At 40.5% G+C, this 23471-nt stretch overlaps 2 protein-coding genes across 4 annotated transcripts in view; one reads left to right on the forward strand and one right to left on the reverse strand.

The window, feature by feature from the left end:
• The window catches only part of ANAPC1 (anaphase promoting complex subunit 1), a 128834-nt gene that overhangs the window by 85201 nt on the left and 20162 nt on the right, over positions 1-23471 (reverse strand). For all 3 annotated transcript variants that reach the window (XM_017856211.1, XM_017856210.1, XM_017856213.1), the window contains 9 exons: positions 22923-22996; positions 18924-19069; positions 17760-17980; positions 16436-16645; positions 11824-11919; positions 10314-10404; positions 10130-10195; positions 3379-3513; positions 323-463 (listed from right to left, as the gene is read on the reverse strand). In XM_017856211.1, coding sequence (XP_017711700.1) covers positions 323-463; positions 3379-3513; positions 10130-10195; positions 10314-10404; positions 11824-11919; positions 16436-16645; positions 17760-17980; positions 18924-19069; positions 22923-22996 — 1180 coding nt within the window. The remainder of the gene's footprint in view (positions 1-322; positions 464-3378; positions 3514-10129; positions 10196-10313; positions 10405-11823; positions 11920-16435; positions 16646-17759; positions 17981-18923; positions 19070-22922; positions 22997-23471) is intronic.
• Positions 19916-20566, forward strand: LOC108518070 (40S ribosomal protein S26-like). Its single transcript, XM_017856214.1, has 2 exons — positions 19916-20039; positions 20343-20566. Exons 1-2 carry the CDS (start codon positions 19916-19918, stop codon positions 20564-20566), a joined length of 348 nt encoding a protein of 115 aa, XP_017711703.1.

Below are 23471 nucleotides of genomic sequence, written 5' to 3' on the forward strand. Positions count from 1 at the left end.
TTGGCCTCCCAAAGTGCTGGGATTACAGGCTTGAGCCACCGCGCCCGGCCAAGGACATTTACTTTTAATGAAAAGACAAAAAATCATATCAATATACAATTCAACTGACTCAAGCTTTCATTTTCACTGTTTTTAAAAATACAGAAACTGTAGAAAACAAGCAGAATTACTGTATAAAGAAATATAGTGCCAAAAAATGACACAATAGATTTTTTTAAATCATGAGAAATGTTTGTTGTCATTTTTCAGACAAAATTTTCTATTCTGTCAAATTCGAAATGCCAGCCCACCTCTTGGAAAGCTACCAACTATTTATACTTACTAGGGTGACTCTGTTATGGACAGGATCTCTGATAGAATGAATGTAAGTTCCAAGTTGTTGGAAAGTACAATCCTCATTATACAGAGAATCATGAAGTTTTGAAGAATCCCTCAGTTCTGGAACTGGCGACAACAGAACAACCTGTAAAAAGTCATAAACATAACACAAATGAATTGTTTTCTGAGAAATTAAGGACAAGGAAACTTAACTATTTCTTTTTTGCATATGTTCTAACAAACAATAAGATGTAATGATTTTAAAACATTCTGCTCCAAGTCAAGCATGCTGGTGCGCACCTGTAGAGTTCCAGCTACTGCGAAGACTGAGGCAGAAGAATCACTTGAGCCTAGGAATTTGAGGCTGTGGTGAGCCTGTGAATAGCCACTGCCCTCCAGCCTGGGTGACATAGCAAGACCCTGGCTCTTTAAAAAATTTTGTTCCAGATACAATGAAGTACCAGCAAACCAAGGTCCTCACAGAAAACAACTAGAAAAGGTAGGTAAAAGGAAAACATCTAATTGATGGCTGTGGGAAAACTGTGGAAGCAACCTGGACTTGAGGGACCAAGATCTAGGAGAGAAGGGAAGGGGGCCAACATTCTCACCTAAAGAAAGCAACTGCAGGGAAGGGGGCCAACGTTCTTGGGGAAACTTGCTTTTCCTGCTCTGGCCATCTGCAAATTTTGGTGGTAAGAGGAATATATGGAAAGGCTGACAATATGCAAGGAAAGTCATAGCTAAGAGGGAGAGAAGCCAGCAGCCCCGTTAGCAACCCTACAGGGCTAAAGACTAAACTGTGGGCCAGGCACGGTGGCTCATGCCTATAATCCCAGCACTTTGGGAGGCTAAGGCGGGTGGATCACTTGAGGTCAAGAGTTCAAGACCAGCCTGGCCAACATGGTGAAACCCCATCTCTACTAAAAATACAAAATTTAGCTAGGCATGGTGGCAGGTGCCTGTAGTCCCAGCTATCTGGGAGGCTGAGGCAGGAGAATTGCTCGAACCCAGGAGGTGGAGGTTGCAGTGCAGTGAGATTGCACCACTGTACTCCAGCCTGGGCGACAGAGCAAGACTCCATCTCAAAAAAAAAAAAAACTAAACTAAACTAAACTGTGATTTGAGGCAGCTGAGGCACTAAGAGCCCAGGAAGAAAGGACAATAATGAAAAAGCAAACAAATGAGACCAGTATTTCGTGGCATTTCCCTTATAGGCAATTATTTACTCAAAAATACAGGAACAGCATGTATTTGCTTTACTGCAGATATGCAAACAAAAAATTTAAATGATCTTAGTTACTATCTACATGCAGATCCTTCCAATCTTAAATCTCCAGTCATGACCACTGATCCTTTTTTGATTCCTTTAATTCAATTTATATATCTCTAAGTGAATATCTTGTCAACACTGACAATCAAGACTAAGATGTATTTATTCTATTCCAGATTCTACTCTAAAAGTCACCAGGAAAAATTCAGCTCTACTGGTCCTGGCTCTAAGTCTACTAGCAAAATCTTCCAGAGAAGTGGAAAAGCTATCAGCCAATGTGTTAGACTATTATTTCCATGACCTTACACCTATCAAAAAGGCACTAATTGTTACCAGGCTTATAGAATTCTAAAGAAGTTGGAAACCATTTTCCATTATAAGAGAAATTCTTCTGAATCACACAAAACACTCTGACACTTCTCCAGCTCCCCTTTGAATGTTCTGCAAATGTGCTGGTGTGAAGGAAAAAACTCAATGTTGCACGTTTAAAAATTTAATGAAGACATAGACATTATCGAATACAATTGATAACGATAACCTTCCCTTTGAACTGTCCCTAAACATCCACACTCACATGTTCTTTAAATACAGACCACTTTTCGCCAGGCTTCCTAACTTGGTAAACCCAGGTACCTTCCCAGGTCATTGAGAGAATTTGGAGCCTCATGTCACATCAGCTTTCCCCAGCCCAGGAGCACAAAACCAATCAGCTGTCAAACTCATTTCTACGTCTCAAGGCCTCTCATGTTATTCCCTCCTTTCCACACATACTCAGACCCTCTTCATACTTCTTACACTGACACAGACAACCTCACTTGGAGGCTAACTGGTCTCCTTATCTTTAATCCCAAAATACACCTACCTACAACAAGGATCCAAAACCTCGTAACTCCTTTCTCAAAATCCTGTAAGGCCCTGGCAATTGCATTCAGAATAAAACCACCTTTTCATCCTTTCTTCCTTTAAGAGCACATTAGTAAGAGTATAAATCCTAGCTTTACCACTTATTAGGTTTATTTCATTTGTAACCTCTCATTTGTTAAAAAAAAAAAAAAAAAAGATTCATAGTAGTATCTTCTCAATAAAGTTGTTCTAAGGAAATAATTAATACTAATAAAGCACTGAGAACAATGCCTAGCACATAGAAAATGCTCAAAAAAGATTATTGTTATCCAAACTCTATCCTGCGACACCCTACTTGTACTTTTATAAGTATTTATTCTACAGATTTATTGAGTCCTTAACTAATGATTAGGAGATAAAGATACAAATATCCATTAAAAAACGTTCCGCATTATCTGGCCTTCCTGCCTGTGCCTGTGTGATTCCTCCTTGCCTTGAATGTTCCTTTCTACCTACAGATATCCTACTCATCCCCAAGGTCCAAACCAAGACTGACAGCCTCAGAGATGAGGCTTTCATTTTGCCATGTCCTCCCATTGGATGTTATCTTCCCATCAGTCAATCAACGATGGTACTCTCTTTTCCTCATTCGTAAGTCATGAGTTTTTCTTAAATTCTAATTTCTTATGCAGATAGTACATCAACTCCACACAATTGTGAGATCCCTGGATGGAAAAGAACGTATCATTTCCATCTCTCCAGCACCTTCAAAAAGTATCACACAAATCACGAGGGAGGTCAATGTATGTTAACTGAATCACTTCTGTTTGAAAACATTTATTCTCCAAGTACTAACTAAAATTAAGTTAACCATGGAAAGAACTAATATTTGACCAAACTTCTTTAAAAAATGTTAACTTTCTGACAACACCTAGTCCATTTCTTACCTCATCCAATGATCCAAGGAGTTTACTAAGAGGCTTTGGAGTACTAACGCCATCAAGTGGAGTACTGGGCCGAGGCATTGTGTTGGACATCGTTAGAGAAGGAGCTGGCAGTCCAGGAATAAAAACCTTTCCCACCTTTAAGCAATAAAAACGTGGGAAAAAAATATTGCTTTTAATGCATCATATCCTTAAATAAAATGTTAACAAATGTAAACATATATTTCTTTTGATATTTCTAAGTTTATGTTCACCAAACACAACAAAGAAACAATTCAAATGTCAATAATCTATCCAACTCCACCATCCAATTGCAAATATTTTGGTATAATTTTGGGTTTTGTTTTTGTTTTTGTTTTTTTGAGACAAGATCTCACTCTTTCACCCTGGCTGGAGTACAGTGGCATGATCTCAGCTCACTGCAGCCTCAACCTACCAGGCTCAAGTGATCCTCCCACCTCAGCCTCCAGAGTAGCTGTAACTACAGGCACATGTCACTACACTTGGTTAATTTTGTATTTTTTGGTAGAGACAGGGTTTCACCATGTTATGCAGGCTGGTCTTGAACTTCTGGGCTGAAGCGATCTGCCCACCTAGGTCTCCCACAACTTGGTATAACTTCTCTTGGTTGGATTCCTTCTCTTCATTACTGAAGACTTTTTTTTGCAGGCAAGGAGGGGAATGTTAATATAGTCAACACATTCTATAAAAATCTGTACACTATGCACTCTTCTACCTTTTGGTCATAAAGACAGTAAGAACTCTAAGCTTTCAGAGACTATAGGCAACAATCTTAGAAGTCTCAAACCTTGAGAGAAAGAGCACCAATTATCCCCCAGGGGCTTAAAAAATAAGGTCAGGTAATGCTCAAGAAATTAAATCCAACCTAATTCAAATTGCTCTCCAGCACACAATCTGTCTTCAGTAATAAACTCTCAATTATTTCTTCCTCAAAAATACTCTATATAAATTAGAATAAATTCTTTGATCTTAAAAAAAATGAGTCGGCAGGGCACGGTGTTCATGCCTGTAATCCCAGCATTTCAGGAGGCCGAGGTAGGTGGATCGCCCAAGGTCAGGAGTCCGAGACCAGCCTGGCCAACATGGTGAAATCCCATCTCTACTAAAAATACAAAAATTAGCTGGGCGTGGTGGCATACACCTGTAGTCCCAGCTACTTGGGAGGCTAAGGCACGAGAACTGCTTGAACCCAGGAGGCAGAGGTTGCAGTGAGACAAGACTGTGCCATTGCACTCCAGGCCTGGGCAACAAGAGCGAAACTCCGTCTCAAAAAAAAAAAAAAGAATGAGTTGACAATTTATGCTAACCACTCCTTATTTTGGCTATCTGTAGGGTACTTAGGAAAAACAGAAATTCACATCTCTACAGGCTGAAAACGTGATAAGACTAAAAAGGAGATGCCCAGAACTAAAATGAGATCTTAACACTATACATATTCATGTTAATACACTACTCAAAAGCTAACAAAATAATAGGAGTTGCACCAATAAAATCCTTAGGCTTAAAAAACAAAAATAACAGTGAGAACTAGTTATGCACAATTTTTTAAAAGCTATCTCAAACCCCTAATTTATGAAAAGATGGGATAAGCACATACCATGCTATTTCCCCCATTAATCACCAAAAAGAAAAAAAAAACTGAATAAAATTTATAATGTAACTAACAGAAGATTCTGAAGAAGTAAAGAAAAGAAGATCAACTGGCTAGTAACCTGAGACCCAGGAATGACCTAATGATGAATTCCCTAGGTTTTCGGTTTTTTTGACTCCTTACATAACCAGGCCTCAGGCTTTCAAAGTGTCTGCAACACAGACATTCCAATGTTCACAGACAAAACAGGCCCTAAGAAACTCTTACTCTTTCCAGCCAAAGAGTTGGGAAAAGAGTGTCCAATCAGGACAGAAACTTTTCACTATACCTGCCCTACTCTTTGCAAACACCAAGAAAAAAGTCATGGCCCTCCCTTCCTCCTCACCAGGAGGCACAGTGAAAATTTTGAATGTCCCTCATCTATTTGAGGAAGTCCCCTTCTATTTCTAGTTTGCTGAGAATTTTTTTTATCACAGATATTTGATTTCATCAAATGATTTCTCTGCATCTATTTAGATCCTTGGTCAGCAAACCACGTTCCATGACCAAATCTGGCTTGTCTCCTGTTTTTGTACAGTCTGTGAGCTAAGAATAGGTTTTACGTACTTAAATGGTTAAGGAAAAAAAAACAAAAGACAAATATGTAACAGAGACTGCGTGTGGCCCATAGAGGCTAAGATACTTGTCTGAACTCCTACATAAAAAGTTTGCCAGGCTGGGTGCGGTGGCCCATGTCTGTAATATCCCAGCACTTTGGGAGGCTGAGGTGGGAGGATTGCATGAGTCACAAGGTCATGGGTGCAGTAAGCTGTGATCTGACCACTGCACTCCAGCGTGAGTGACAGAGCGAGACACTGTATCAAAAAAAAAGAAAAGAAATTGCCAAGGATGGAGAGGACATGAACAACATTATCAACCAAAGGGAATGAACAGACATTTATAAAATATTCAAGGGTGCCTTCTTGGTGATTTGGCCCTTTAACTAAAGTCTCTCTTTGTTCCTGGTCATTTTTTTTTCCCCACTTTATAGCGACTCCAGCTATCTTTTGATTATTGTTTGCATAATATCTTTTTTCCATCCTTTAACTTACCTATGTCATTACATTTGAAGAAAGCTTCTTATAACCAACATATATAGTTGGGCTGTATTTTCTAATCCCTTCTGCTAGTCTCTGTTATTTGTGTTAGACCATTGTATTTAATTAGTGGCCTAGTGGGATTTAAATCTGCCATTTAATATTTGTTTTCTGTATATTCCCACTTTCTTTGCTCATCCAGAAGAAGTAACTCTTCAAGTTTGATCATAAGATTCTGGCAATTCTGTTCAAGTTTGGCAATTCTGTTCAGGTTTGGCAATTCTGTTCAGGTTTAATCATAAGATTTTGTCAGTTCAGTCACATCTTAAGGCTCTACTTCTAATTATCTTGCTATTTCCACCACATCTGCAGTGACTTCCTCCACTGAAGTTTTGAGCCCCTCAAAGTTATCCATGAGGGTGGGAATCAACTTCTTCCAAATTCCTGTTTCTGTTGATATTTTGTCCTCCTCCCATGAATCATGAAGATTCTTAACGGCATCTAGAAAGGTGAATCCTTGGGCCGGGCGCGGTGGCTCAAGCCTGTAATCCCAGCACTTTGGGAGGCCGAGACGGGCGGATCACGAGGTCAGGAGATCGAGACCATTCCTGGCTAACACGTGAAAACCCCGTCTCTACTAAAAAATTACAAAAACTAGCCGGGGCGAGGTGGCGGGCGCCTGTTAGTCCCAGCTACTCGGGGAGGCTGAGGCAGGAGAAATGGCGTAAACCTGGGAGGCGGAGCTTGCAGTGAGCTGAGATCGGGCCACTGCACTCCAAGCCTGGTGACAGAGCAACCGTCTCAAAAAAAAAAAAAAAAAAAAAAAAGAGAAAGGTGAATCCTTTCCAGGTTTTTTTTTTTTTGAGACGGAGTCTCCCTCTGTTGCCCAGGCTGGAGTGCCGTGGCGCGATCTTGGCTCACCGCAAGCTCCGCCTCCCGGGTTCACGCCATTCTCCTACCTCAGCCTCCCAAGTAGCTGGGACTATATATAGGCTTCCACCACTACCCCTGGCTAATTTTTTGTATTTTTAGTAGAGACAGGGTTTCACTGTTAGCCAGGATGGTCTCAATCTCCTGACCTTGTGATCTGCCTCCGTCAGCCTCCCAAAGTGCTGGGATTACAGGCGTGTGCCACTGAACCCGGCTCAGAAGGTTTTCAATGGACTTTGCCAGATCCCTTAAAGGAATCACTATCTATGGCAGTTCTAGTTAAATAATGTATTTCATAGTAAGACTTGAAAGTCAAAATTACTCCTTCACAGGCTGCAGAACAGATGTGTCAGCAGGCATGAAAACAACATTCATCTCCTGTACATCTCCCTCAGAGATCTCAGATGACCAGGTGCACTATCAATGAGCGGTAATATTTTGAAAGGAATCTTTTTTCTGAACAATAGTCTCAACAGTGGGCTTAACATATTCAGTAAACCATGCTATAAACAGGCGTGCTGCCATCCAGTCTTTGTTGCTCCATTTATAGAGCCCAGGCAGATCAGACTTGGCCTAATTCTTAAGGGCCCTAAGATTTTTGGAATGGTACATGAGCACTGGCTTCATCTTAAAGTCACCAGCTGCATTAGCCCCTAACAAGAGGGTAAGGCTGTCCTTTGAAGCCAGGAACTAACTTCTCTCAGGTTATTAAAGTCCTAGATGGCATCTTCTTCCAAAAGAAAGCTGTTGCATCCACACTGAAAATCTGTTTAGTGTAGCCACCTGCGTCAATTATCTTAGCAGCTTCTACATCAGCACATGCTGCTTCACCTTGCACTTCTGTGTTATGGGGAGGGCTTTTTTCCTTAAACCTCAAGAATCAATCTCTGTTAGCTTACAACTTTTCATCTGCATCTTCTTCACCTTTCTCGGCCGTCACAGAATTGAAGAGAGTTACGGTCTTGCTGTGGATTCAACTTCTGCATAAGGGAATGTTATGGCTTGTTTGATCTTCTGTCCAGACACTGAAACTTTCTTCATATCGGTGAAAAGGCTGCTTTGCTTTATCAGTTGCCATGTTCATTGAAATAGCACTTTTAATTTCCTTCAAGAGCTTTCCCTTTGCATGAACAGGTTGGCTCTCGCGCACAAGTGGTCTGGCTCTCAACCTATCTCGGCTTTCAACATGCCTTCCTCACTAAGCTTAATCATTTCTAGTTTTTGATTTAAAGTGAGAAACTTGTGATTTTTCCCTTCATTTGAAAACTTAGAGGCCATTACAGGGTTACTAATTAGTCTAATTCCTTTTTTTTTTTTTTGAGACAGAGTTTGGCTCTGTCGCCCAGGCTGGAGTGCAGTGGCACGATCTCAGCTCACTGCAACCTCCGCCTCCCAGGTTCAGGTCATTCTCTTGCCTTAGCCTCCCAAGTAGCTGGGACTACAGGCACCTGTCACCACGCCCGGCTAATTTTTTGTATTTTTTAATAGAGACGGTGTTTCACCGTGTTAGCCAGCATGGTCTCAATCTCCTGACCTCGTGATCTACCCGCCTCAGCCTCCCAAAGTGCTGGGATTACAGGCGTGAGCCACGGCGCCCGGCCAATTAGTCTAACTGCAATATTGTTTTGTCTCAGGATATAGGGAGACAGAAGGAGAGGGACAGAGACAGGAAAGGGGTCAAATGATCAGGCAGACCACACAAAACATTTATCAATTAAGTTCCTCATCTTATATGGGTACAGTTCATGGTGCCCCAAAACAATTCCAATAGTAACATCAAAGACCACTGATCACAGATCATCATAACAGATAAACTAATAACAAAAAGGTTTGAAATAATACAAGAATTATCAAAATATGAAACAGAGACACAAAATGAGCACATGCTGCTGGAAAACTGGGACCAACAGACTTGCTCAACACAAAGTTGCCACAAACCTTCAATCTGTAAAAACCATATGCAGTATCTGTGAAGTACAATAAAACAAAGCACAAAACGAGGTACAATGGAACACTATTAAATATATACATAACACTGAATGAGTAAACAACACTACGCATCAACACAGACAAATCTAAAACAAATATAATGTTGCGCAAAATAAGTACATCAGAGAAGAATACACAGTATCTTTTCTATATAAAAATTCAAGGCTGGGCGCAGTGGCTCAAGCCTGTAATCCCAGCACTTTGGGAGGCCGAGACGGGCGGATCACAAGGTCAGGAGATCAAGACCATCCTGGCTAACACGGTGAAACCCCGTCTCTACTAAAAAAATACAAAAAACTAACCGGGCGACGTGGCGGGCACCTGTAGCCCCAGCTACTGGGGAGGCTGAGGCAGAAGAATGGCGTAAACCCAGGAGGCGGAGCTTGCAGTGAGCTGAGATCCGGCCACTGCACTCCAGCCTGGGCGGCAGAGCGAGACTCGTTCTCAAAAAAAAAAAAAAAAAATTCAAAAACAAGGAAAACTAAATAATGCATCTTTTAGTGATACATACATAACTGTAAAAACTAGTAATATGAACAACTGATTTATCACAAAATCAGGATTCTTCTATCTCGAGGTCAGGGGAAGATGGCATGCAATCAGAAAAGAACATAATAAAAATAAGGATACTGGCAATATTCTATTTCTCAGCCAGTATACTGGGTATCTGAATATTCACTTCATTACTATTCAAATTGTATGTGTGTATTTAAATTTCATAATTTAAATTTGTAAAATGTACATTCTCTGTGTATATTTCACAAATGTTAAAAAAATACAGCTAACATATACCACATTTAATATAATGAAACTTTACCAGAACTTTAGTACTTACCAAAGGTACCCATGCTTCAATTTCAAAACTAGTTTAACTTTAAAAAAAAAAATCTACCTATACTCATTGAAGGTTTCCCATCTGTGACAGGTTTACAGTGCCAATGCATTTAATAGCAGTGAGCCATAACCCTCCAAATTAGGACCCACCTGAATGGGAAGCTTCACTGAGAATTATTAACAAAAATCTTCTGCCAAATTGTGCAGGCCGGAACATAACAAATTTAAAATATCAATCTAAAGTAACATTAAAAATATTCATAGAGGCAGTCTGAAGTCCTACTAAATGCCTGGAGTGCTATTTTTTGCTTACCCGAACCACTCCTGTGTATAGCACCAGGTTTCCACTGCCTTCCAAGACCAGCATGGTGTCTATTTTCTAAAAAAGAAAAAAGACAAAAAATTAATTTCCCAATCTGAGCAAATTAACAGATTTTTTGACTGAAAAATCTGATGAGACATAATAATTTTCAACTTCTCAAATGTGCCTACATTACCTCCACTGGTGCTGCATCCTTTGCTGGTATGTTGGTCACTGAACCAAAGATGAGCTGGGTTTTATCATTACTCTCTTGAAACTTTACACAGCTAAATAATAAAATAAAAAAGAAACTTGATATATGCAACAACCTGTATGGGTATTAAAAGTATTATGCTGAACAGAAAAAGACAATCTCAAAAGTTTACATAACTGTATGAGCCCATTTATGCAACATTCACAAATGTCACATTATCAACATAGAGAATTAGTGGTTGCCAGGATCGGTGGGTAATGGTGTATGTGACTATAAGGAGTTAACATAAGAGAGATAAAGATGTTTTGTATCTTGACGGTGGTGGTATTTACACACATCTACACATGTGAAAAAACTGCATAGAACCATATATACACATAAATGAGCACATGTCAAATTGATGAAATTTGAAATAAAGTGTGTAGATCATCTATTTCCTGGTTATGATAACGTATTATATAGTTATATAAGAGGTTACCTATGAGGGAAAAAGAAAGCAAGGTACACAGGACTTGTTTACTATTTTGTAACTTGCTGTGATCTATCGTATTTCAAAATATGAAGGTAAATAAATGGCAAAAGATCTGAATAGATATTTTACCTAAGAAGATAAATGAATGGCTAATAACTTCATGAGATGATCAACATCAGAATGCATTAGAGAAAAGCAAATTAAAGCCACTTCACAACCACTAGAAAATAGCTACAATCAAAGAGTGTGATGATATCCAATCCTGTCAAGGATAAAGAGACATTAACCTTCGTATTCTGCTGGTGGGAATATAAAATGATACAAGCTATTTGGAAAACAGATTGGTGATTTCTTAAAAAGTTAAACATGAATTTACCATTCAACCCAACGACCCAATCCTAAGTATTTACTCAAGAAAAATAAAATCACATATGTCCACATATTTGCTCAAGATTTTTGCTCAACTGTTCATACTGTCATAATTCTCAGTAGTCAAGAGGTGGAAATAAACCAAAAGTCCATCAACTGATGAACAGATAAACAAAACATGGTAGATCTATACAATAGACTATTACATAGCAATAGGTATGAAATAATGGTACGTTACTAAATGGTGGATCCTAAAAACATCACGCTAAGTGAAAGCTAAACACAAAAAGCTACAGACACTGTGCGTACATACATTATATATATATAAATGTCCAGAAAAAACTAATCTATAAAGGCAGAAGCCTAGCATGGTTGCCTGACGCTGGAAATGCGAACAAGACTGACTGCAAACAAGCACAAGGAAATCTTTGTATGGTGATATAAATCTTGTAAAATTGGGGTTGTGGTGATGGTTGTGTAACACTGTAATTTACTAAAAATCATTTATTTGTACAGTTAAAACATGTTAATTTTATGACATGTAAATTATTTCTAAATAAAACTACTTAGCCAAAAAAAAGGAAAGAAAATAAAAAGAAAAAGCAGTGCTGAGTTATTTACACAGAAACAATGGGAAACACACACGCTTACCGTAACTGGAGCTGGGACTCCACTAAAAAGCACAGGAACTTTTGTCCACATAGGTCAGATGTAATAAACACTTTTGAGGCTTGTGAATTTTTCTCTCTATAGATACATTAATAAAGTAACTGTCAGCACCGGTCCAAGAATCTACCACAGTAACTACTAAAAGTCTTTGAGGCCGGGTGTGGTGGCTCACGCCTGTAACCCCAGCACTTTGGAAGGCCAAGGCGGGGGGATCATGAGGTCAGGAGATCCAGACTATACTGGCTAACACGGTGAAACCCTGTCTCTACTAAAAATACAAAATAAATTAGCAAGGCATGGTGGCGGGCGCCTGTGGTCCCAGCTACTCTGGAGGCTGAGGAAGGAGAATGGGAGAATGGTGTGAACCCACGAGGCAGGGCTTGCAGTGAGCCGAGATCACGCCACTGCACTCGAGCCTGGGCGACACAGCAAGACTCCATCTCAAAAAAAAAAAGTCTTCGAAAATATTCTGCAAGAAATCTAAAACTACTTAGGTCAAGCAATAATTTTGAAGACACAAACATTTCTAAGAATTAAACTTCATGATCTTTTTAGTTCTTTGATTATGTTCTAAGATCGTTACATACTATGTAAGCTAGCTACCTGTAAAGTAATGCAAACTAAGCTACTTCTTGTAAAGTAATGCATGCAAACTTGCATTCCTATCCCTCAAAGGGTCAGATCTTTCATAATGCTATTTCTCCTATCTACCCCTCTCTCCTCATTCACATCTCTTTTTGAAATCGTATCTCTAATTCCCAAACCTTTCCTTCTAAAGTGCTACAGAAGGCCAGGTATAGTGGCTCACACCTGTAATCCCAGCACTTTGGGAGGCCAAGGTGGGTGGATCACCTGAGGTCAGGAGTTTGAGACCAGTCTGACCAACATGGAGAAACCCCATCTCTACTAAAATACAAAATTAGCCAGGCATGGTGGCACATGCCTGTAATCCCAGCTACTCGGGAGGCTGAGGCAGGAGAATTACTTGAACCTGGGAGGGTTGTGTTGAGCCGAGATTGTGCCATTGCGCTCCAGCCTGGGCAACAAGAGTGAAACTCCGTCTCAAAAAATAAATAAATAAAGTGCTACAGAAGACCCATAAATCTAAAAAATAAGAATCTATAATATATCCAACTTACAAATAAGTTTGAAGAAAAACGAGTTTTAATTGTAGGATACTTTTATTTTATATATGAGAAACAAACCAGAGACTACTTCAGCATTGTATCCACATCTTTACTTTCTTCAGACTACCTATCCCCCATTCTACTCTCTCTTAAGAGTATACATTTGCCTTATATTTCAGATAAAACGAGGCTCTAAGCTTTGAGCTCAACCTCCTGCCTTACGTATCTGATCAACCTTCACTTCTTTATCCCAAGGCTAATCTCACCACTTGTGCACCTTTCTGGTTACTTGTTCCATCAATCATTTCCTCTCATCTGCATTTTCAGTGCTTTCCCTTGAGTATAGTCCATATAGCCTACTATTTCACATTAAAAGTCTTAAAATATAAAATGGACTCAACATTAGAGTATATAAAAGACTTTGTCAATTTGACTGGATATAAAACTTGTATTGTGGTTAAGTAAGAAAATATTGGGGGTCAGGGTCACAGTGGCTCACACCTGTAATCCCATTACTTTGGGAGGCAGAGGCAAGCAGATTGCTTGAGCCCAGGAGTTTGAGACCAGCCTGGGCATCACGGCAAAATCTTCTCTACAAAAATTACAAAAAATTAGTTTGGCATGGTGGTGTGTGCCTATAGTCCCAGCTACCTGGGAGGCTGAGGTGGGGGAATCACCTGAGCCCAGAAGGCCAAGGCTGCAGTGAACTATGATTGAGTCACTGCACTCCAGCCTGAGCGACAGAGTGAGACCTTGTCTCAAAAAAAGAGAAAAAAGGCCAGGTGCGGTGGCTCAAGCCTGTAATCCCAGCACTTAGGGAGGCCGAGACAGGCGGATCACAAGGTCAGGAGATCGAGACCATCCTGGCTAACACGGTGAAACCCTGTCTCTACTAAAAAATACAAAAAAAAAAACTAGCCGGGCGAGGTGGCGGGCGCCTGTAGTCCCAGCTACTCGGGAGGCTGAGGCAGGAGAATGGCGGGAACCCGGGAGGCGGAGCTTACAGTGAGCTGAAATCCGGCCACTGCACTCCAGCCTGGGTGACAGAGGGAGACTTTGTCTCAAAAAAAAAAAAAAAAAGAGAAAAAGAAAATACTGGGGCAAGATGTCATGAAAACTAATTCTATTATAGTTCAGCAAAAACAAAACTCTCCTTGACCGAGACGCCCTCTAATTTTGTATCTTCAATCCCACTCAAAGGCAAACTCCTTACAATAGTCTGTATGCCTATGTTCATTTTCTCAGTCCCCATTTACTTTTTTTACCCCACTTTCCCCCGCCATCCTCCCAGCTTAAAATGCTCTGGCCAAGGTCACCAAGGAACCCACTGCCACCCAGGCACCTCCTCTCTGGGCTCAACTCTCAGGGCCACACTTCACCAGTACCTGGCAGTTCTGGCATCTCTGTATTCTTGAAATGCTCTCTCTTTTATGTGTTCTGTATTTCCTGCTCCTTCTCCCATCTGACCTCTTCTGCTTTGTCTCTCTGTGCCAGTTTTGTCTCTTTCCATTCCCCAAATCTTAAGTTTCCAGGACTTCAGTTCCCAGCCCTCTTCTAATTCTACACCACTGGATTTTAACTATTTGGAGGCCACAAATCCCTTTGAGAATCTAAGGAATGTTAAAACCCTCTCCTTGGGAAAAGGTCTATATACTACACGTACACACAATTATTGAATACAATAATTTTTCAATTCTAGTCCAATTCTCTTACCTCAATCACCACTTATAAGCTGACAATTCCACATTTATTGTTCTGCTCTTTCTCAAACTTCCAACACACTTATAAAGTGCCTTCTTACCGCTGTCATCCAATAGACCAGAGGCCTAAAGGACAATCAGTAATCTCTCAAGCCTCCTTTTTTTCCTTTTTCTCCCCATACAGTCTCACTCTGTCGCCCGAGCTGGAGTGCAGTGGTATGATCTTGGCTCACTGCAACCTCCAACTCCCAGGTTCAAATGATTCTCTCACCTCAGACTCCAGAGTAGCTGGGACTACAGATGCACGTCATCACACCTAATTTTTGTATTTGTAGTAGACATGTGGTTTCACCACGTTGGCCAGCTTGGTCTTGAACTCCTGAGCTCAAGTGATCCATCCGCCTCAGCCTCCCAAAGTGAGTGATTACAGGTGTGGGCCACCGCGCCTAGGAAGCCTCCTCTTCATTAGCCTTTTCCCTCCCTCTGCACAAACCAGAGTGGGAGTACTTATAATTCCCTAAACACACCACACATTCACCAGAACTTTTGTTCTGATCTCAGCTGCCATCTGTGGCCTTTCCCAACTTACCTGCCTAGAAATACCTATTCATCTTTCAAAGCCCTTCCAGCAAAAGTAGTCCCTCTGGTGTCACCATCCTTCAACCTCTTTTGAGGACAGGGACAGTGAGTTATTAGATTGTTAACTAGCATATACACTGGCATATAAATTAACACATAAATTATTAAAGAGAATATAAAAGAAGAAAGGTCACCTAGAACAGAGATCTAAGCTATGTTTCCCAAAAAGTAAAGCTGGCACTCAACTAATATGAACATAAAACTTAGGAAACATGTTAAAAAACCCACATTTCCTCATTGATAGAAATTGTTTCTCCCTAGAACAAAAAACACCTGACATCTAATAGATTATTACTATAGAGCCTAATAGATTATTACTATAAAGGAAGAAATAACAGATGACAAGATAATATTTTTATGATGACTATTTTTTTTTTGAGATAGCGTCTCACTCTGTCACCCAGGCACAATCTCAGCTCACTGCAACCTCCACCTCCTTGGTTCAAGCAATTCTGTCTCAGCCAGCTGAGTAGCTGGGATTACGAGTGTGCACCAATACATACTCTATTTTTAGTAGAGACAGGGTTTCACAATGTTGGCCAGGCTGGCCTCGAACTCCTAGGCTCAAGTGATCCACCTGCTTCAGCCTCCCAAAGTGCTAGGATTACAGGCATGAGCCACTGCGTCCAGCCTATGATCACTTTAATATCATTAATATCCTCTATTGAAACTGAGGTGGCCTTAATACATATCTCTATATATTTTTACATATATTAATAACTGATCATGGCCGGGCACGGTGGCTCACGCCTGTAATCCCAGCACTTTGTGGGAGGCCAAGGTGGGCGGATCATGAGGTCAGGAGATCGAGACCATCCTGGCTAACACGGTGAAACTCCGTCTCTACTAAAAATACAAAAAAAAAATTAGCCGGGTATGGTGGTGGCACCTGTAGTCCCAGCTACTCCAGAGGCTTAAGCGGGAGAATGGCGTGAACCTGAGAGGCGGAGCTTGCAGTGAGCCTAGATTGCCCCACTGGACTCCAGCCTGGGCGACAGAGCAAGACTCCGTCTCAAAAAAAAAAAAAACAACTGATCATACTAAAAGGAAACTTTAAATAAAATGCCATATATTTCCTAAGACTTTTAGCAACATTTTTCTTTGAAAACAATAATATATACAACGAACCTTATATTAGTCATCGTTTCTGTCCACAAATGGTCAATACACAGTTCAGGAACAATTGGCTCAGTTTCTGGTGCAAGAAAGGAGCCATTAGAATTACTGTTTGGAGAATGAGAAATACTGTGTCTCTTTGGAGACTGATTATGGCTTGAAATGTTGAACCTTTGCACCCCTGAAAAAGAGTGCACTCCTAAGGCAGGAGAATGAGCACGACTGCAAAATAAACAGAGGAGAGAGGACATCACAGTTAGCAGGGCAGGCTTATATGACACACACTCCAATGACACTTCCCAAAATGCCACAGACAGAAGAGCATTCATGGCATAATCCAGGTCAGAAATTAAAATTGTTCAAAAAGGAGTAGCTATTGAAATGGTTTATGTCAAGGTGCTTTACTATATTCCAAAGATTTAGAATTCTTATTAGAAGAACTCATCTTTTAAAACTTAAAACTTAGACCATCTTCTTTTTCAGAAAATGAACTGATTATTCAAAAAGCTCTAAACTGTGTCCCTGTATAGTCAGACATATATATATCAACAAAACAATGTCCCTGTAGCACGAGATATAGATAGCTGGTGATTTAAATATATATCTATATAGAGAGATAGATACATTTAGGTACCAAATAACAAAGAAAAAAATAAAAGGAAAAACTAACATAAATTAAGGCAAAAGTAAAATAGTGCCACAATATTTTGGGAATTCATATTCATCAAACTGTTGCCCACACAGTGGTAGAAATGAGGCAGCTAATCTTAGGGCGAGCAGAGGCAGCTTCAAAACATGACTCAGGAAAGAATGTGGCAGCTTCAAATACGACTCAGGAAAGACACATTCGAAAGAATGTGGCATGGTCAACTCAGCTATCTTAGTAAAAGTGGCTAAGGGCTGGGTGCGGTGGCTCACGCCTGTAATCTCAGCACTTTGGGAGGCCGAGGTGGGTGGATCACAAACTCAGGAGATCGAGACCATCCTGGCTAACACACTGAAATCCCGTCTCCACTAAAAATACAAAAAACAAATAGGCCGGGCATGGTGGCTGGCGCCTGCAGTCCCAGCTGGAGGCTGAGGCAGAATGGCGTGAAGCCGGCAGGCGGGGCTTGCAGTGAGCCAAGATCGCGCCACTGCACTCCAGCCTGGGTGACAGAGCGAGACTCCATCTCGAAAGAAAAAAATAAAAGTGGCTCAATTGGGATAATGGCTATTTCCCCTAAAAAATATCTCCCCTAAATATATTTCCCCTAAAAAAAGCTGTCAACAGAAATTCTAAATCCTTCAAAACAAAAGAGAAAGCTTAAAAAGAAAAACCAGGAAACCCTTCTACCTTAGAGCTGCCATGTTGGAAATAGAAGGTGAACGAGAATGCAGACTGGGTGATGAGGTTGAGCGACTCTGACTGTGAATGGAGGAGTAATTCTGGAAAGGTGAAGTCACAGGGGAATCTCCTTTGGAGAGGCTTCTGAGATGTGCTGTGAGGGAGCTGCTAGTGCCCACATTCTGTGGGGTTCCCCCCTGTTCAGAGAACTTTAAAACAACATTCTCTTCCTTAAGTCAAAATAAAGAGAAAGAGGAAAAAAAGACAGTAATTAGAATAAAATAGCAATTTCCTTGTAAGAATGCAAGCTGAAGTCAGTTACTAAAGACACAGTATTTCTTCTTTCCTAAGAAGCTCAATCTGTTTCTCAAATGAGGCCAGGTGCGGTGGCTTACATCTATAATCCCAGCACTTTGGGAGGGTGAGGCAAGAGGATAGCTTGAGCTAAGGAGTTCAAGACCAGCCTGGGCAACAGAGCAAGATGCTATTTCTACAAAAAATTAAAAATTAGCTGGGAGTGGTGGTACACACTTGTAGTCCTAGCTACTCAGAAGGCTGAGGCAGGAGGATCACTTGAGCCCAGGAGTTCAAGGCTGCAGTGAACTATAATTGTGCCATTATACTTCAGCCTGGGTGACAGAGTGAGGCCCCATCTCTAAAGATGATGATGTGATGATGATGATGATGATGATGATGATGATGATAATAATAATAAAACAACTATTCACAAGTGATTTTCCAAAAAAAAAAAGTGAGGGTATGAAGTATTAACTATTCTTTCATATATATATATATATATATATTATATATATAATATATTTTTTTTTTTTTTTTTTTTTTTTTTTTTGAGATGGAGTCTCTATTCTCTCACCCAGGTTGGAGTGCAGTGGCCACAATCTTGGCTCACTGCAATCTCCACCTTCCCAGGTTTCAAGTGATTCTCCTGCCTCAGCCTCCCAAGTAGATGGGATTACAGGAGCCACCACACCTGGTTAATTTTTTATATTTTTGGTAGAGATGGGGTTTCACTATGTTGGCCACGGTGGTCTTGAACTCCTGACCTCAAGTGATCCGCCCACCTTGGCCTCCCAAAGTGCTGGCACTACAGGTGTGAGCCAATACACCCAGCCTACCCCCTCCTATTAAGGAGAAGTAACTTGCCTTTCTCCTTACCTCTGATTTGACTCTCCGGAGAGTCCACACAGAATGCACATTTTGAACAGCATCGTAAGTCATTACAATAGAGGGGTCAGCATTGAGGAAAACAATTTTCATTGCATGATCTACAACATATTGCACTCGTGATGAACCAAAAATACCTTAAAAAAAAAAAAAGAAAAATCAGGTATAGAACAATGGGCTTTACAAGACTGATACTGATGAACGGAGCTCTTTAAATTGTTAAAGAACAACCAAGCCAAAGAGAGCACAAAATCTATTAATATCCTAAATAATTAACTCTGAATTTTTAATAAATTTACTTTAGGCATCAACTTCCTTAAAACACATTAAAGATGAGAGCATTGCAAGTTTCAGCTTCACATACATGCTGTTAAATGTTAAGACTTGTGCTGACTCTCACCATTAAACTAATCAGCCACAGGTAAAAGGTCGATGACTTCTTCAACAACTTACTTATTTATAAATTGCATTCAACTATTCTGCCAAGTTTGACTTCCTTATTGGTTCTGTTCTTCTGTATAAAAGCTGTACTCTATAATTACTATTCAGACAGTGCTGAACAGTAGTATACTGTTGTTTCTGCTTTACTAGTTACACATGCAAAACAAGGTTTTTCCCAGTGAGTTCAGCTTTTAATCTAAAGTACCATGGACCGGTCTCCATATCCTCATTTAACAGGAAATGTTTCCCACTCAGTTAAAATATTGAAAAATTTAAAAATATGATTTTATAATCATAAGAAATACTTTATAAATAAAATCATGCCACCATATCAAAATATCTACTATTAATACATCAGAGAATTTTGGTTTTCTTCATACATATATACATACTTTATACATTTTTACAAAATTATAATCACACTGTGTTAAAGTTTGGTATCCTACTTGACATTACAAATAAGCAACTTCTAGTTAACTAAATGTTATTCAAAAATATGATCAATAATGGCTGCACTCCTCTCTCCAGTCCATGCCTCCAAGATGACAAAGAAAAGAAGGAACAATAATTGTGCCAAAAAGGGGCACAGCCACGTGCAGTCTATTCGTTGCACAAACTGTACCCAACGCATGCCTAAGGACAAGGCCATTAAGAAATTCATCATTCGACGCTGGGCACGGTGGCTCACGCCTGCAATCCCAGCACTTTGGGAGGCCGAGGCAGGCAGATCACGAGGTCAGGAGATCAAGACCATCCTGGCTAACACAATGAAACCCCATCTCCACTAAAAATAAAGTAGCGGGGTGTGGTGGCAGGTGCTACACAGGAGGCTACGCAGGAGGCTGAGGCAGGAGAATGGCGTGAACCCGGTAGGTGGAGCTTGCAGTGAGCCAAGATTGCGCCACTGCACTCCAGCCTGGGCAACAGAGCGACACTCTGTCTCAAAAAAAAAAAAGAAATTCATCATTTGAAACGTAGTGGAGGCTGCAGTAGTCAAGGACATTTCTGAAGCAAGTGTCTTCAATACCTATGTGCTTCCCAAGCTGTATGTGAAGCTAAATTACTGTGTGAGATATCCAATTCACAGAAAAGTGGTCAAGAATCCATCTCGTAAAGCCCACAAGGACCAAACACGCCCACCCCGATTTAGATCTTCCGGTGCTGCCCCAAAACCCCCACCAAAGCCCATGTAAGGAGCTGAGTCCTTAAAGATTGAAGACAAGGCCAGGTGCTGCAGCTCATGCCTATAATCCTAGCACTTTCGGGGGCCGAGGTGGTTGGATTGCCTGAGCTCAGGAGTTCGAGACCAGCGTGGGCAACATGGTGAAACCCTGTCTCTACTAAAACACAAAAAATTAGCCAGGCGTGATGGCATGTGCCTAATCTCAGCTACTAGGGAGGCTGAGACAGGAGAATCGCTTGAACCTGGGAGGCGGAGGCTACAGTGAGCTGAGATCGCGCCATTGCACTCCAGCCTGGGCGACAGAGCAAGACTCCATCTCAAAAAGAAAAAAAAAGACTGAAAACAGACTATTCTCCAGAGAAAAAAGTAAAATGGAAATTGTACTTAAAAAAAAAAAAAAAAAGGCTGCATGCCATTTAATCCCAGGCCCTAGTATGTTTATTCAGGTTGTCTGCAATTAGTAATACTATAAAATTTGAACTTTTTCTGTAAAAGATCAAAGACTAAATAGTTTAGTTTGCTATCCACGTATTGACTCTATCACATAATCTTTGTTATTTTCTACAACCCTTTAAAAGGTAAAAAGCATTCTTATGTTGGGTGTGGTGGCTCACGACGTAATCCCAGCACACTGGGAGGCCGAGGTGGGTGGATCACCTGAGGTCAGGAGTTCAAGACCAGCCTGACCAACATGGTGAAACTACATCTCTACTAAAAATACAAAATTAGCTGAGTGTGGTGGCACATGCCTGTAATCCCAGCTATTTGGGAGGCTGAGGCAAGAGAATCGCTTGAACCCAGGAGGCGGAGGTTGCAGTGAGCCAAGATCGTGCCATTGTATTCTGGCCTGGGCGACAAGAGCAAAACTCCATCTCAAAAAAACCATTCTTAGTTCACAAGCTTTACAAAAACATGCTGCAGGCCAGATTTAGCCCATGGCCTGCAGTTTGCCCAGATATAATATAGAAGATAAAAAGCAGCTGGTTGGTCACAGTGACTCACGCCTGTAATCCCAGCACTTTGGGAAGCCGAGGCAGGTGGATCACCTGAAGTCAGGAGTTCGAGACCAGTCTGGCTAACATGATGAAACCCCGTCTCTACCAAAAATATAAAAAATTAGCCTGGTGTGGTGGCATGTGCCTGTAATCCCACCTACTCGGGAGGATGAGGCAGGATAATCACTTGAACCCGGGAAGCAGGGGTTACAATGAGCTGAGATCGCGCCACTGTACTCCAGCCTGGGTGACAGAGCAAGATTCCGTCTCGGGGGAGACAAAAAAAAAAAAAGATAAAAGCCCCAGTGAAATTTCAGAGTATGTACTTAGAATAAAGTCCTAAAATAAAAATGTCAAAGAATATAATTTTTTTTCAGCCTTCAAGTCCTCATTGTCCTACGTTTGGCCAAACTTAAAAATTTAGAGATAAGCATGTAGAAATATTTGTAGGAGGCTGAGGCAGGCGGTTCACTTGAGGCCAGGAGTTCAAGACCAGACTGGCCAACATGGCAAAATCATGTCTCTACTAAAAATACAAAAATTAGCCAGCATGGTGGCACATGACTACAGACAGCTACTTGGATGAGGCACGAGAATCACTTGAACCCGGGAGGCAGAGGTTGCAGTGAGCCAAAATTGCACCACTGCACTCCAGGCTGGCAACAGAGCGAGACTCCGTCTCAAAAAAAAAAAAAAAAAAAATTACACAGCATACATGTAAGGCTCCATTTTTTTTTCCTCAGAAAAAAACTTGAGCCAGGCGCAGTCGCTCACACCTGTAATCCTAACACTTTGGGATGCCGAGACGGGTGGATCGTTTGAGCCTAGGTGGTTGAGACCCGCCTGGGCAACATGGGGAAACCTCATCTCTACCAAACAATACAAAAGAATTAGGTGAGATGAAGCGCACCTGCAGTCCCAGCTACTTGGGAAGCTGACATGGGAGGATCTCTTGAACCTGGGAGGCAGAGGTTGCAAGTGAGCCAAGATCGCACCATTGCACTCCAGCCTGGGCCACAGAGCAAGACCCCTCTCAAAAAAAAAAAAAAACCAAAACAACAACAACAAAAAACTTTACTTCATCCAAGTATCATTTATTTACTTATTAATTATTAAAGAACAAAGTGATCTACAGGTAGGTTAATAAATATATCAGTATTCCTCATTGATTTACATGCCTTATTTTTACTCAAAATAACTGTTGAGCAGTTAATACCATGATACTCAAGAAATTCAAAATAGAAATTACTTTTGTAAAATGTTTACATTGTATTATTTTTATAAGTCAGTTTTCATATAAGCGCCTTTATAATCTCCCTCACCAAAGTCAAAAAAAAGAGCTTATCTAAAAGAATATAAAAATACACTTACTTCCAGATTTACAAACAAGTGGAGTTATTTCATCTAGTGGGTGCAGCATGCTGAACATAGTGGGTAAAGGTTCTCTAGCAATAAACAAATAATCAATTAATTACCAATACAATATGAATATGTCTGTGCACAAATTTTGCACTTCTCTTGCAAAGAAGTGTCTTCTCCAGATTACATAAGCAACTAGAAATCTACTATCTCAAAAGGCAATCTTCTAAACTTTGTACATACTATTTTTCACATTCTCTTCTATTTCACTCCTAGAAATCTCTCCCCTTAGAATAATTCTATCAATGTACAAACAGAGGGAAATTAATATAGCCCAGGGAATTTCTGCAAACAGCAGTCATCACAGTACAGAACAAATGGAGTAATGTGCATAAAGCCGTTTTTTTTTTATTCCTCTCTTACTGGCAGTGTTTCTTTGGCAGCTAAGAAAGAAATTTATTCTCCCATACCTGCTGATAAAGGAGTGCATTTTTTAAAAAAGGAAGAAAAAAACTACTTCAAGTAAATTAGAAGTCTGCTTTTTTTTTTTTTTTTTTTTTT

This window comes from Rhinopithecus bieti, unplaced genomic scaffold (assembly GCF_001698545.2).
Source record: "Rhinopithecus bieti isolate Rb0 unplaced genomic scaffold, ASM169854v2 scaffold_42219, whole genome shotgun sequence".
NCBI lineage: Eukaryota > Metazoa > Chordata > Mammalia > Primates > Cercopithecidae > Rhinopithecus > Rhinopithecus bieti.